The following is a 14,628-nucleotide window of genomic DNA, read 5'->3' as shown; positions in this document are numbered from 1 at the left end:
CCCTGGGCTCCCCTCCCAGCCCTGCCAATCCCTCTCACTCCTGTCCCACAGCCCCCCACTGTGCAGCCCTGGGAACCCCTCCCAGCCCTGGCAATGCCCCTCAGTCCTGCCCCACAGCCCCCCACAGTCCAGCCCTGGGCTCCCAGCCCTGGCAACGCCCTTGTATCTCCTTTCAATCTTCACATCTCTCTTTCCTTCTCTCCACCAGCCCCCTGTGCTTCCCCACCCAACCCCCATGGCACCCTCCCTCTTGGTCCCCCCCCCCAAACCATTTTCACTGCTCGGCTTTGGTTTCCTATCACAAAAGATTCATGCAAATAGCAGCCAGTGCACAGCTGCCTCTGAAGGAGGAAGGACTCGGGCTAGCACAGCTGCACAGCTCCCCAGGCCTGGCCGGTCTCCAGGACATTGGGATCCCCCAGTCCCAGGGGCTTCATTCAAGCTGGTGAGTGGCCTTGTTTGCTATCCCACTGCTGGAACCAACAGCCGGGGCACTGGGGGCTCTGAGCTGTGAGTGCTGACTCAAGCAGCTGTCCTGGGTTGGGGGCAGCAGCGGAGTGGGGGCGGGATGAGGCTGATCTGTGTCGTGGCCCAGATCTGACAGCCTGGCTCAGGGGGGAATGTAAGAAACTGCTGGACCCAGCGGCTAGACGTCCCCAGTGGGACTTCTACCTGACCCCTCGGGTAGCGGCTGCTCCTGCCCTGAACAAGGTGGGTTCTGAACCCCGGCACTTTCCATCCTGCACAGTGTCACGGTGCATGTTCCCCATACAGACAAAATTCTCCCATTTGCAAGCATTCTGCCTTTTACATTTTGTTGAATGTTCCCCCCCTCTTATACTGTGAGAGCATGAAAGGTGAATGGCTGATCCACAGCCTCTTTCTTTCAGAGAAAGAATCTAGCGTTCTCTTTTTGTATTTTCTGTCTCTTTCTACCCTTCTTTCTCTATCAATCCATCCCAATATACACCCATTTCTTTCTTTCTTTCTTTCTTTCTTTCTAATGCACTCATCTCCTTAGTATCCAGAGCCCCTTCTGTGCTGCTTTGCAAGCACAGCTGGGATCACACACACACACACACACACACACACCCCATGGCCAGGGAGGGGTGTGTCTCCCAGCACTTGTCCACGGGGCAGGGGTCTCCACCCAGCTTTGTGCTCTGTGACTGGAGTCGGCCGTTGCACTTCGCATCAGAAAGTAGCGAGGCTGGGACCCGCTGCAGCTGGGGTGGCCACCCCTGAGGTCTGGGAGCTGAATCCCCACAGGATGAAGGTTGAGCTGTAGATCCCAAGGCCCATTGAGACGGATTAGCCTGACTCCTTAGCACAGGCCTGGGATATCCCACCAGCCAGCCCTGCATCAGCTAGAGCCAGAGCTGTGGAGGGTTGGACTAAAATCGGCCTCAACTCCTGCACAGTCTGAGCCTGCTAAATCCTCTCCGGTTTGCCCTGGGGGTGTTTGTGTGTGTGATATTTCCCCATTGAGGGAGAAGAGCTCGGCTTTGCCCTCCAGCCAGCTCCATTCTCTGTCTATTCATGTGGCTGCACCAGGGAAAACTCTCAGCATGCAGGCGTTGCACTAATGCAATGCAGGGTTTGCACATGGGTGTGCACTGCTGTGTCGAGCCCTGTCTTAACCAGGTTTGGCGCATGATGCTGGGAGGTCCCAGGGCCGACAGATCCCCATGCAAGCCGGATACAAAACCTCCTCCAAGAACCTGTGTGATCCAAAGACTTTGATCCACACCACGCTGGCACTGCCATGCTGTGAAGCCCATCAAAAGGGCTTTTAGCTTCTTGATATTGAATGTGCAAGATCTGGGAGGGGCTGTGAGAGGCAGAACTGGCCTCGCTGTTCGTTTTCATGTTAGAAAATTCAATGTTTTTCTTCCCTGGGAAACATTAAGGAAGACTAGGCAGCTGGTGGACAGATGGGCTCAGACACTGACTGCAAATGCTGAGAGTGGGACAGCTTTGTATTCAGTCTGTTTAGAACCCTTAGCTGTCTTTTCGCCCCATGAAACTCCAACACCCAATTAACTCAGTGGAGAAAAAGCGTTCTTTGTTAAATTTGAGGTTTCTGAGCCCCAGCCGAGCCAATTCACACCCCAGAGACCTCCGGCCCCAGGAGGGGAAAGCTGTGATGCTCATTTGCAGCAGGTCTGGTGTAAATTCAACACGATTCTATTATTTCCAGGCTAGTCTGGGTGGGAAGGCCTGTACCTGAACCGACCTGAGCTGAGGTCAGGAACAAACTGCCTTTCACTCCACCAACTTTAGCTGCTCTGATTCCGAAGGGAAGAACCTACGCCCCAAAACAGCAGAGTCGCTTTGAATTCACCCCTTTGGGCTGCCGAGCCTGCGTGTGTATCGGCCCAGAAGCTTAAAAACTAGGGGGAGTCAATTCAAACCTTTATTCTTTCATGGAAAAATGTGGACAATGTCCCACGTTGGTGTATGCTCATGCGGACGTCTGGCAGAGGGCTGGGCCTTTGTGTCATGCCTTAGGGTGAGGTTTGGGTGTTGTACCCCACTGGGGAGTGTGATATCCGACCCCCCGCCTGCTGCCCGAGCCGCAGATGAGTTGTTGCAGCCTCTAACCAGTGAGCTTTGGGTTTTTCGCTCCCTCTGTAGCATCTTGTCTTTTAGCTCTGATCGTGCCTGGTTCAGTGCCCGGTGGGTTGGGCCAGGGGCTCTCAGCAGGGTTGGATATTCGTTCCCTTGAAGCCAGGGGCCCTTTCCCAGGGTGTTGCTGGCCTCCTGTCACGCTGTGGGCTGGAGCATCGAGGTTGTTGTTTCTCACTGAGTTTTTGTTATTTCCGATTTGTAGACTTACAGGAGCCCTGGCTCCCAACTTCCCCCCTCCCTCCCCTGCTCTAACCGATTGGACCCCACCTCCACCCAGAGCCTGGGATGGAACCCAGGAGTCCTGACTCCCAGCTCTAACTTCCTACACCTCACTCTCCTCCCCAAGCTGGAGAAGGAACCCAGGAGTCCTGACACCCAGCCCCTCACTCTATCCACTAGACCCCACTCCCCTTCCATCCCCACCGGGAAGTTTGGTCCCCATGGCAGCAGGATCAGCCTCAGGGGCTGGCTGGTTGTAAAGGAGAAGTGTCACTGCAGCCAAGCTAAACGGTGCCGCGAGAGCTTTGCTGGGGCCGAAAGGCTGGCAGGGGAGTCAATACCGGGCCGGACGGCGGCTGTTGTGGCCTGGTTAAATGCTCCCAGTGGAACCACACGTCCTTTAACCCAGGCGAATGCCAGGCAAGGTGAGCGCCGGGCGCCCAGGTGAACGCCTCCAGGCTGGGGGCTCTATCAGGGGAAGCTGTGCCCCCCCTGAAGGATTTAGGGGCCATTGTAGATAAATGCTCCAGTGTGAGTTCCCAGCACAATGCCATGGCAAAAAGGGTCGGTGCAGTCCCGGGGCGCTGAAGGAACTGGCAGGCAGACGTAGGGAACTTGCTCGCACCTCCGCGGACAGTGCTGTACCCACAGCTACTGGAATCCTGCGGCCAGTGCCGGGCGCCACACTGCACGAGGTGGAGAGAGGTCAAAACACTGATCAGGGGGCTGGCAAAGAAGTCTTTTGATGAGGGGCTGAATGGGAGAGAAGGCTGAGAGGGAGCTGAGCTGTGTGTCTGGTACTGAGACTCCACAGAGAGGGCTGAGGGCTGAAGGCTTCGCTCCACCTCGCTGCCATAAGGAAGCTGCCTTTTAAAACTAGCTGGGGCATGTTCTTTTAAGAGATCGGCTCTCGGAGTGAGCTGGGGGCAGTTCTCTGGCCCAGGCTACCGGTGCTCGGATTAGCGGATCACTGAATCTGTAAAATCCAGTGGCTAGCAGCTGCAGTTGCAATAAAATGCAATTTCCTAGCTGGGAGGGTAGAACAGGGTGTCAGGACTCCTGGGTTCTATTTTCAGCTCTGGAAGGGGAGTGGCGTCCAGTGGTCAGAGCAGGAAGGGGCAGGGCTGAGTGTCAGGACTCCTGAGTTCTACTCCCGCCTTGGCCACGGCCACATTCTGCGTCTGCAACCTTCCTGTTCCTCGCCCCCTGTGTCCCAGGAAGGGGGAGGGAGGCTGAATTCATTCACGTCTAGATCCAAATCCCCACAGGACGGGGGGGGGTAAACCGAGGCACAGAGCAGGGCCGTGCCCGGTGAGTCAGCGGCGGAGTTGGGAACAGAACCCAGGAGTTCTGGGTCCAGTCATGTGCTTTGACCACCTGCTTCCGCTCTGCCGTGATCTCGTGTGGAGGGAAAGTTGGGTGAAACCTGCGTGCTAACCACAGCTCCTGCCTCTGACAGGCACCTGGTATGGTGGGGAGTGGGGGGGAGGCTGGGGGAAGGGCTGTGCCTGCAGCCCGACTCTGGGCCACCTCTGCTCATATCCCTCAGGTGGGAAGGAAGCGTCAAACCCCCGGGAGCGCGGGGGGGCCTGTGCTGATGTGGTCACAGATTGTATGAGGAGAGGGCATGTGCGGGAATCTCCAGGGCGGCGTGTAGCTGAGCAGGCGGGGGCATAGGTTTGAGCCTGTGTCTTCGCTGCAGCAATAGTGGCGGGATTTGTGCATAGATGGCCCATGTCCCCACAGCCCCCCAGGTGACCCCAACCAGCTCCATGGAGGTGAAAGCCCCTTGGTCCCGTCTGCACTGGGACGGCTCCCTTCCTGGCCAAACGCCACAGCTACTGCTGCAGGGTCACCAGAGAGTGTCAGTGTGTGTGTGAGGGGCCTGGCTGCACATGCAGTGTGTGTGTGTGTGTGTATGTCTCTGTGTGTGCGTGAGTGTGTTGAGGGAGGGTGTGTAAGGGGCCTGGGTACATATGTACCGTGTGTGTGTGTGTTTTGTCTGGGTGTGTGCAGGGTGGGCGTGTGAGGGGCCTGGCTGTGCATGCAGTGTGTGTGTGTGTATGTCTGGGTGTGTACAGGGAGGGCGTGTGAGGGGCCTGCGTACGTGTGTAATGTGTGTGTGTGCATTCATCCCACTGTCTGCTGGGCGTGTGTGTGAGGGGCCTGGGTGCGTGTGGGCATGTCTGGGCGTGTCGTGTGGGTGCATAGGGAGGAGGCCAGTTTTCTACACCGCATCCTGTGTCCCTCCCTCCATCTGCACCAAGTCAGGGTTGGGAAAGATTTTCCATTGTTCCTGGGGCGGGAGGGGGGGCGGTTCTCCAGTATTCCCAGTGTGAGGAGGGGGTTTCTCTGTTACCTGTGGGAGCTGCCCAGAGCTGAGCCCCTCTATGGAATGGGCCCCATCCTGGAGCCGCCTGGCTGCAGGGAGCGGTTCTAGGAATCCAGATTCGGGTGGCCGGGGGGGGAAGTGAAACTCCCCAGGCCAGGGTGGTGGCCAGGCCGTGCCCCCCCCCACTCAGCACTTTCACTTCCCCACAGCCACAAGGGGAGAGTTCAGTGCCTGGCTCTGGGCAGGAGACACCTCTCCCTGCAGCGGGCAGGGGTGGGGGTGGGGGTGGGGGGCAGACACCATCAGGCCTGAGGGGAACTGGGCAGGGTTGGCAGGACAGCTGCCTCCGCCCCTAACCATCTCCCCTCTCCCTGCCAGGCCATGAAGGGCACCGGGCTGGTGGTGGGGCTGGGCCTCCTGCTGGCGGTGGGGCAGGGAGAGAAGGCGCTGGAGGCAGGTAAGGAGAGGAGACGGGGGGGGCAGGGGGATGGCAGGCGGGTCGGGGGTGGGGCTGCGGGAGCCTTCTGCTCTGGTTTTCCTGGCCCCTGGCAGCGGGTGGAGCCGCCCGTGGGTGGGTCTGGGTGTTTGGATTGGGGGGGCACGTCATCCAGGGGCAACTGGGCCGGTGTCCATTGTGGGGCCATTGGTGAGGTCGGGTGGTTGTGCCGGCCTGGTGTGGGGGGGGAGAGAAGGCCCTCTGGCTGAGGGGGGAACCCCCACTGCCCGGCCGGGGCACCAACGCAGCGGCCTGCCAAGCCCTGCCCCGAATTGTGCCCAGCTGTCCATGTCCCGCCAGGTCATTAAGAAATCTTGACCCGGCCCTTTATCCCAGCCTTGCCCCGACCCAGCCCTGCCCCCCAATCTGTGCCCAGCCTGTCCTGTCCCCCCAGCCCCGCCCTTTATCCCAGCCTGCCCCCGAGCCCAGCCCTGCCCCCCAATCTGTGCCCAGCCTGTCCTGTCCCCCCAGCCCCGCCCTTTATCCCAGCCTGCCCCCAAGCCCAGCTCTGCCCTCCAAGCCTCCCCTCCACCCCCGCTGTGCTTTCCCCTCCACCCCCAGCGTGACCCAATCCAACCTGGCCTCACTTCTAGTCAAGGCTTTTGCCGTGGCAGGGTTGGCTCCTGGGTGCCTGGCTGCAGGGCGATGCATGTCTGGGGAATGGGAGTGATGGGGGGGCGGCTGTACAGTGGGGGGCTGAGTGGTGGGGAGGGGGTCTCCACCGTGGGGCGGTTGTGCGGCTGTGGGGGCTGTGTTATACCTTGCGGTCGGGGTCACTCCAATGGTCTCCCCGGTTCCCTGCAGGCTCCTGCCGCCCCCGCGCCTCCTGCCGTGACTGCATTCGCTCCCAGCCCAGCTGCGCCTGGTGCAAAGCGCTGGTAAGTGCCCGTGGGTGCTGGGGGGAGGGAACGCAAGCGAGGGGATCCCCCCAGCTGAGAGCAGAGCCAGCTCACTGAGCAGCCCCACGGCCACCCCCGCCCAAGGGGAGCCTGGCTGGAGCCAGGGGCTGGGCCACGGCAGGAGGGATCCCGCTGCCCTTGGGGAGCCTGGGATGTTCTGAGCTGGGGTTGGGGGAGTGTCCTGCTCTCCTCCCATGGCACCTCCTCTCTGGGGGGCTCCTCTTCCCTCCTCTGCTCCCAGCCCTAAGGATCTCCCCTCCCACCTCTTACCCAGCCCCATTCTGAGCCCCAGGCCCATTCCCCCTTGACCCAAGGTCCACTCACACCAGAACAGGGACCCCAGGATGCTGCCAGCCCCACTCGTCTGCCTCAGCCGGACGCCACCACCCCCTGGGCCTGAAGAACAGCTCCCAGCTCCACCAGTGCCCCTCAGCCCTGGACCCCAGCCTTGGGATCCCCCAACACCTAGCTACACCAGTGCCCCTCAATCCCGACCCGCTGCACCCTGCTGTCTCAGCCCTGGGCTCCCCCACAACTCTGCCAGTGCCCCTCAATCTCAACCCGCAGCCCCATCTGCTGTCCCAGCCCTGGGCTCCCCCCACACCCCTCTGCCAGTGCCCCTCAATCCCGACCTGCAGCCCCACCTGCTATCCCAGCCCTGGGCTCCCCCCGGCTCTGCTGATGCCCCTCAGCTGAGTTCTCAGACAGAAGTGACTTCTCATCCCAGCCGTGGCCTCTGATTCACCCTCGACCTTTCCTGTTCTTCCTCTGGCTTCTCACGAACCTGCCGTTTGTGAAAATAACAAGCTGAGTCACGCAGACTCAGCTCTCCCCCACCTCCAGCTCTGCCAGTGTCCCTCAGTCCCAGCCAGCAGCCCCACCTGCTCTCCCGGCCCTGGCCCTATCTGGCACAGGCACCCTATAGCACTGTGGGGTTTTGGGGTTGTACAGGGGGCCTGGAGATGAATCCCCAACGTCCCTCTCTCTGGGCTCCAGCCCCCTGCAGTCAGAACCCGCGCAGCTAGCGCATTACCCTGAATGCCAGGGAGCTGTGCAATCTGTGTCCAGCTGGGCCCTCCCCGGCGTGATAGGTAGGGCCCCCCATGCGGAAATCCTCTCTGGTGCATTATCCCAGCTGGGGGGGGGGTCCCAGGTGGTGTGTGACAGCAGCTCACCACATCCTGCCACCCAGCAGGGCAGGAAGCCCTGGGGGGCGGGGGGAATCTCAGAGCGTGTGGGGGTCATGTAACTTAACAGCACCATCCCCGTCTCTCGCCCCTTCTGGCTGAGGGGCTCCTGGTGCAGCATAGACAGCAAAGCCAGGAACCCAGGGGGAGAGTGTGTGTGTGGGGAAACTGAGGCACAGGGGGGCAACTTGGCAAGGCCCACACAGTGACAGTGGCAGAACTGGGAAAAGAGCGCAGGAGTCCTGCCTCCCAGCCCCACCACTCCAGCAGACCCATTCCCCTCCCTGAGCTGGGGATAGAACCCAGGCGTCCTGCCTCTCAACCCCTGTCTGCTAACCCACTAGAACCTCCCCCAAGCCAGGGATAGAAGCCTGGAGTTCTGGGTCCCAGCCCCTCCTGCTCTAACCCACCAGACCCATTCCCCTCCCTGAGCTGGGGATAGAACCCAGGTATCCTACCTCCCAAGCCCCTACTGCGGTTGTTTGGTTTGGTGCTGCTCTGTCCTGCAGTGAAACCTTTGCCCTCTCGAGAGCTCGTGCCATGGGGTCTGGCCAGCTGGTGCAGGGCGGCGGGGGGTGGGATTCCCGGCTGTCTGTGCAGCCTGAGTTGTGTGCCCATGCAGCACAGATCTCTGTGGGTCCCTCTGCCTCCTGACACAGACAACCATGGCCAAGCAGACCAAGCCCTTCCCTCCCCCCCAGGCACAGCTGGGCCAAGTGGAGGAGCTGCTGGTGAGGATGGGAATGGGGGACTGTCCCCCGTCTTGCCCACCAGTTCCCCTTGCAGGGGGCCACACCCATGCAGGATTAAGGTTCCTATTTGCCACACTTGAGAGAGGGCAGCATGAAACCCTAGTGGCCCCTCCCTGGGTGGAGTGGCAGGAACGGCTCTCAGTCGTTGTCGTCCCCCCCCCCCAATCTTACACCCATTTGCCTCCCAGCCATGGCAGTGTAGATGTGCACAGCCGTGTAATGCTTGGAGAGATGGGTCAGTGCAACCAGAGACGAGAATAGACCGTACTTCCGAGTGCTGGCCAGTTGGGATGCGCTCCCATAGCTCAGGAGGACGAGGGAATGTGTGTTGGGGATCAGAGGGATGGGGGGATTCATGTCAGCTGATGTTCTGTGGGGCCGTTTGCAAAGGGCTTGGGATGGGTCTCAATGGTGAAGCTCTCCCCAAATCTCCCAGACGTTCCCATCCTCCCACCTTGCTCACGCTGCGGTTTGGATCACCTTAGTGCAACAGGAAACCATTCCAATGAGTAAACAGACAAGATAATAATGACGCCAGCAGCACGTCTTCGCACGTCCTGGAGGGGGACGGGGGAAGTGGTGAATGGGCCGGCAGCGAGGGTGGGGGTGTAATCCTGATAGCACCTCACATCCCGCTTTGGAATGGCGAAACCATGATGGTGGAACACACCCCTGCTGGGGAAATAAGCATCAGGCAGGTGCACCCATGCTGCTCTGCCAGTGGCGTCCAAGAATGGGCGATGGGAGACTGACTTACCCAGCAGGTGCCCCTGGGGTGGCTGTATGGCCTAAATGGGGATGGGAAAGGGATCTCGAGGGGGCAAGCATGTTGGGGCGGAACGCGGAACGAATTGGGGGAGGGTGCCCTGGCTGCTCAGGAGCTCGTGGGGCTTGAATCCCCCTCACCAGAACTTCCGCAAGGCGGGCGAGTTCCGGACCGCTCACCAAAACCCAACGCTGCGGCACGCGGGAGGAGCGTGCGGCGGCTGGCTGTGCCCTGGAGGAAGGGTGGCTTTGAGCCCCGTGGGCCAGGCACCAAGTCCTGGAGACAACGCCCTGGCGACAGCGCTGAGCAGGAACGGTGACTCCAGCTGGCACGCTCCAAAGATCGCCCGGTGGCTCCGACCGGTGGGTCCACTGGAGGAGGGGGAGGTTTCGTGGTTCGAACTGGCCCATGCCAGGCTGGGGGGGAAGCGTGGTCCTGGGGCCCAGGTGGGGAGCTGGGTCTTCCCAGCCTCACGCCAAATCCCTGCCTGGTTCCTGATTGCCGACTCCGCCGGGCACAACATGCTGGTCATGGCGTCCTGTCCCCGCCCCCAGTGTCATGGATTAGGCCCCTTTTGTGGGGGTCAAAGGGCTTTGGGTGCACCCAGGCCAATGAGGTGCTTCTGAGAGACAGAGGGTGTGTGGTAAAATACAGGCAGCTGGGGGAGATAGGGAGAGACAGAGGGATGTGGAGGGGGATGGATGGACAAGGTATGTGTGGGGGTGGGTGGGGAGAAGGGGGTATGTAATGGGGGTGGGTGGATGAGTGGGTAGGGGGTTGAAGGGGGCTGGGTGGGTGACTAGAGAGGTGGGTGAGTAGATGGGTTGGTGGATGGGAATGGAGGATACATGGCTGGATAGAGGGGGACAGATGGGGATGGATAGATGGGTGGATAGAGGGGTGTGTATGGGGATGGATGGAGGGGTGGTGGATGGATGGATGGATGAAGGGGGTGATGGATAGGTAGAGGGGTGGGGCAGATGGATGGGTGGAGGAGTGGAGCAGATGGATAGATGGAGCGGTGGGGTGGCTGGATGGCTGGATGGGTAGGGGGATGGGAGGATGGGGAGGAGGTGGGAGGTAGGTGGATGGCTGGATGGAGATGGATGGTGGGGTGGGAGATGGATGGATGGGTGGGTGGGAGGATGGGGAGGGGGTGGATAGGTGGCGGGATAGGGGGATGAGGGGTGGGGGATGGAGGGATGGATGGGTACATGGATGGATGGGCGGGAGGATGGGGAGGAGCTGGTAGGGAGGTGGATGGCTGGATGGAGGTGGATGAAGGGGTGGGGGATGGATGGAGGGTGGATGAAGGGTCTCCCCGCAAGCCCCTGGCCTTGCAGCATGATTCCCTGCTGAGCCAGGTCCTTGGCTCCCCCCCCCTGCACCCTCTAGGAGAGCAGCACAGCTTCTCGGTGCGGTTCAAGCGGGCCGAGGGCTACCCCGTGGACGTTTACTACCTGATGGACCTGTCCTACTCCATGAAGGACGACCTGGAGAATGTCAAGAAGCTCGGCAATGACCTGCTGGCTGCACTCAGGAACATCACCAAGTCAGTGAAGATTGGTACGAGGCAGCACCCCCCAGTGGGGCGATGCCCCTCGGTTCTCCTGGTGCTCCATCCCCCAGTCTCCCACGGGGTGATGCCCCCCTTTCTCCTCATGTTCCCCCTCTCAACCCCTCGACGGGCAATGCCCTCCCCCATTCCTCGTGCTCTGCCCCGGCCCCCCATAGGTTGAAGCCCCCTCCTCATGCTTTGCCCCCCATGGGGTGATGTCATCCTGCTGTCCTCTGACTGTGCCCCCCCACCCCGCGTGAGGTGATATTCCGCCCCCCTTCCTTTCGCCTTGCTCCCCTCCATGGAGCGCAGATGGAGTCACGAGCTATGGGAACTTGGCCCCATAGTCAGAGCTCCATGGGGTTGGGGGGGCAGCAGTGGGTGAAGGCAGGGCAGAGGGTACAGGGCGGGGGATGGTTGGTGTAATGGTTAGAGCAGAGGGGGTTGGAAGCCCGTTCCTGGTTCTGAGAGGAGAGTCTAGTGGTTAGAGAAGGTAGGGGCTGGGAGCCTGGACTTTTGAGTTCCATACCTCAGCCTAGAAGGGGAGGAGGATGAGAGCTTCAGGGGAGGGAGGGGGCCTGGGGTCCATCCGGCACGGGTGGGGTCCCACTGTGGCGACTATGGGGCTGGCATCTGAACCCAGCACCGCCTCTGCCCCATCAGGCTTCGGCTCCTTCGTGGACAAGACAGTCCTACCCTACGTCAGCACGGTGCCCGCCAAGCTGCGGAACCCCTGTCCCGACCGGTACGAGCAGTGTGACTCGCCCGTCAGCTTCCGCCACGTGCTGCCACTCACCGACAACGCCAGTGAGTTCGAGAGCCGCGTGAGCCAGCAGCGCATCTCGGGCAACCTGGACACACCCGAGGGCGGCTTCGACGCCATCATGCAGGCGGCCGTGTGTGAGGTGAGCCGCCGGGGGGCTGGGTGTAGGTGGGGGCAGTAGCCATGGGCTCTGAATGGTGGTGGTGGATGCGTGTTGGGGAGGGGGTGTCCGGCTGTTGGGCATTCCCTGCCTTTTCGTTGGCTCCCAGTATATGCACGGCTGTGCGAGTGCACAAGTGTGCAAACGGGTATGTACATGCACATCGTTGCCAGGGGGTGTGCATGACTCTGTGTGTGTGCAAATGTGTGGGAACCTGCACCTCACTGCCAGGGGTGCAGTGCACGTGTGTATGTGTGCATTGATGCCAGGGTGTGCATTAGTGTCGGTGTGCACCTGGCTGGGTGTGAGCACACGTGTGATTGGCTCTGTGTGCACGTGCACACGTGTGCTCAAAGGGTGTGACTGTGCCCATGGGGGATGTGCACGCACGGGTTCTGTGAGCACAAGTGCACATAGGAGGGTGTGCATAGCGGTGGGGGGGGCAGGTGCTCACACATCTGTGCACATGCACGTGGGTGTGTATGTGTACATTGCTGCAAGGGGTGTATAAGCAAAAGTGCCTGCGTGTGCCCGTGGATCTGGGTAGATGCAGGGGGCATGCAGGCTGGAGGGACTAGTGGGTGGCCCCTGTACCTGCTCACCGGCACCCCCATTACCCACCCCACCAGGAGCAGATTGGCTGGCGGAATGTGACACGCCTGCTGGTCTTCACGTCAGATGACGTCTTCCACACAGCAGGGGATGGCAAGCTGGGTGGCATCTACCTCCCGAATGACAACCAGTGCCACCTCGACACGGACGGCCTCTACAGCAAGAGCCACATCTACGTAAGTCCCCCCCCCAACCCGCCGTTCGGGGCCCCTTGGGGAGCAATCAGGACAGTCCCTGCAGCACCCTGCACCCAGCTAGGGGAGGTTGGGATGAGGACGGGGGGAAATGTGCATGCCCTGTAAAAGAGAGGGGTGCAGTCAGAGCCCAGGAACGGCTGCCTGGATGCCAGGGTTCTATGCCTGGGTCTGAGAAGGCAACGTCATCTAGTGGTTTCAGCAGTGGGAACTAGAATGCCTCTCACCCAGAATGATCTTAGCCTTTTTGGCAGATGTCTTGTATTGAGTTCGTGATCCCTGCAAATCCCCACATGATTTGTCAGCAGTGACTCCCTACCCTGTCTGAAGTCACGCATTTGATTTTTCCTTCCTAAGCAAAGCACTTTGCATTTCCTCTTGTTGATTTCAGACCCAACCTCCCATTTGAATTCTCATCCTGTCCTCCAAAGTGCTTGCAACCCCTCCCAGCTTGGTGTCATCGGCAAATCTCATACGCCGCCTCTCCACTCCCTTAGCCAACGCACTAGCGAAAATATTGAGACCCCCGCAGCTCTGCCCTCCCTGTTTGACAGCGAACCATCCACAGCTACTGTTGGAGGCTGGGCTTTCACTCACCTTATAGTAATTTCATGTAGCCCGCCGTCTCCCTGGTGTGCATGTGAGATTATATGAGAAGCCGTATGAAAACCAAGTGATGGGGGAAGCTGTCAACACACCATCTGTCAAAGAAGGAAATGGGGTGGATTTGTTCTTGACAGATCCGGGCTGGCTATTCCTCAGCATCCTAGTATCCTCTCGCCGCTTACAAATCACTTGTTTCGTAACTGAGGCCAGCTGCTTTCCAAGGGTCGAAGTTAGGCTGACTGGTCTGTAATTCCCCAGGCGCCTCTTCCCGTTTAAAGCCCACGGCTCTTCTCCAGGTACCTCACTCGGCCTCCATGGCCTCTCGGAGTTAATCGCGATGGGTTCTGAGTGTGTCAGCTAATTCCTCAGGCCTGGCCGCCCCTGGGTTCTGTTCCTGGTGCGGGGAGGAAGGAGGGGTCAGAGCCCAGACTCCTGGGTTCCACTCCTGCTTGCGCTGGCAGTGCTGCATGGTGACAGGTGGGCGCTGCCTCTTGTTGCAGGATTACCCCTCGGTCGGGCACTTGGCCCAGGTGCTTTCAGCCTCTAACATCCAGCCCATCTTCGCTGTCACTGGCTCCACGCTGCCCGTGTACCAGGTGAGGGCGGGTGCAGGCTGGGGAGGTGGAGCTGTGGGGGCGGGGGGGCTAATTCACTCACCTGGCCTCTACCCCCCTCCAGGAGCTGAGCAGGCTGATCCCCAAGTCGGTGGTGGGGGAGCTGAAGGAGGATTCCAGCAACGTGGTGCAGCTCATCTCTGATGCCTACAATGTGAGAGGGAGGGGCAGCTGGGGGGGGGGCAATGATGGCATGTAATGGGGGTAATGGGGGTGTGGCCTAGCGGTCAGAGCAGTGGGGCCTGGGAAACAGGAGGGCAGGTGGAGGGGCTGACTACTCAGCCAGCTGGGGTCTTGGAGGGGCTGGGTGGGTGGTAGGAGCCAGGGTGGGCATGGGCTGGCTGGAAGCTGCAGGGGCAGGTGGGGTGGGTAGCCAAGGAGGGTCCCTGCAGCCCAAGGCCTCGCACCCCCGTGGCTCCTGGACGGCTCCCTGTGCCCCTTTCCCCCCAGAGCCTGTCGTCCACAGTGAACCTGGAGCACTTCCAGCTCCCGCCGGGCGTGAGCGTGGCCTACGAGTCGCACTGCGAGGATGCCACCCGCTCCGTCGAGGGCCACAGTGGGGTCTGCTCCGGCGTCCGCATCAACCAGCTGGTGAGCCCCATCCCTTCACCCCACACCGAGCCCTGCCAGGCTCTGGGGATCCCCGGCTGAGCTGCCCCCATGCCCTGGTTCCCCTCCCCACCCTGACACCCGGGGGTAGGGGAGGGCAACCCAGACCAATCCCTCAGTTGGGCTGCCAGGCTTGGAGGCCAGGGTTGTCCTGGGCAGTGTTAGGACAGCCTGACCCACTGCGGGGAGTGGGGTGGGGTGGGGAGAGAGGACAGGCCTCTCAATGGGCG

At 60.7% G+C, this 14,628-nt stretch overlaps 1 protein-coding gene across 2 annotated transcripts in view; it reads left to right on the top strand.

Annotated features, from left to right (window-relative positions):
* Nucleotides 1-276: 276 nt before the first annotated feature.
* Nucleotides 277-14,628, top strand: part of ITGB7 (integrin subunit beta 7) — a 19,667-nt gene continuing 5,315 nt past the window's right edge. The window contains exons 1-10 of one of the 2 annotated variants that reach the window (XM_032786791.2): nt 277-445; nt 5,561-5,639; nt 6,483-6,556; nt 9,426-9,644; nt 10,678-10,848; nt 11,504-11,745; nt 12,393-12,551; nt 13,676-13,771; nt 13,854-13,943; nt 14,240-14,380. In XM_032786791.2, coding sequence (XP_032642682.1) covers nt 10,746-10,848; nt 11,504-11,745; nt 12,393-12,551; nt 13,676-13,771; nt 13,854-13,943; nt 14,240-14,380 — 831 coding nt within the window. In that variant the 5' untranslated portion in view covers nt 277-445; nt 5,561-5,639; nt 6,483-6,556; nt 9,426-9,644; nt 10,678-10,745. Of the gene's footprint in view, nt 446-5,560; nt 5,640-6,482; nt 6,557-9,425; nt 9,645-10,658; nt 10,849-11,503; nt 11,746-12,392; nt 12,552-13,675; nt 13,772-13,853; nt 13,944-14,239; nt 14,381-14,628 lie in introns of those variants that run through there. The other variant, XM_075061273.1, reaches the window with a different exon arrangement.

The sequence above is a fragment of the Chelonoidis abingdonii genome, chromosome 26 (assembly GCF_003597395.2).
Source record: "Chelonoidis abingdonii isolate Lonesome George chromosome 26, CheloAbing_2.0, whole genome shotgun sequence".
Lineage (NCBI taxonomy): Eukaryota > Metazoa > Chordata > Testudines > Testudinidae > Chelonoidis > Chelonoidis abingdonii.
The sequence above is the reverse complement of the archived record's forward strand: the minus strand, read 5'-3'. Positions and strand labels throughout refer to the sequence as shown.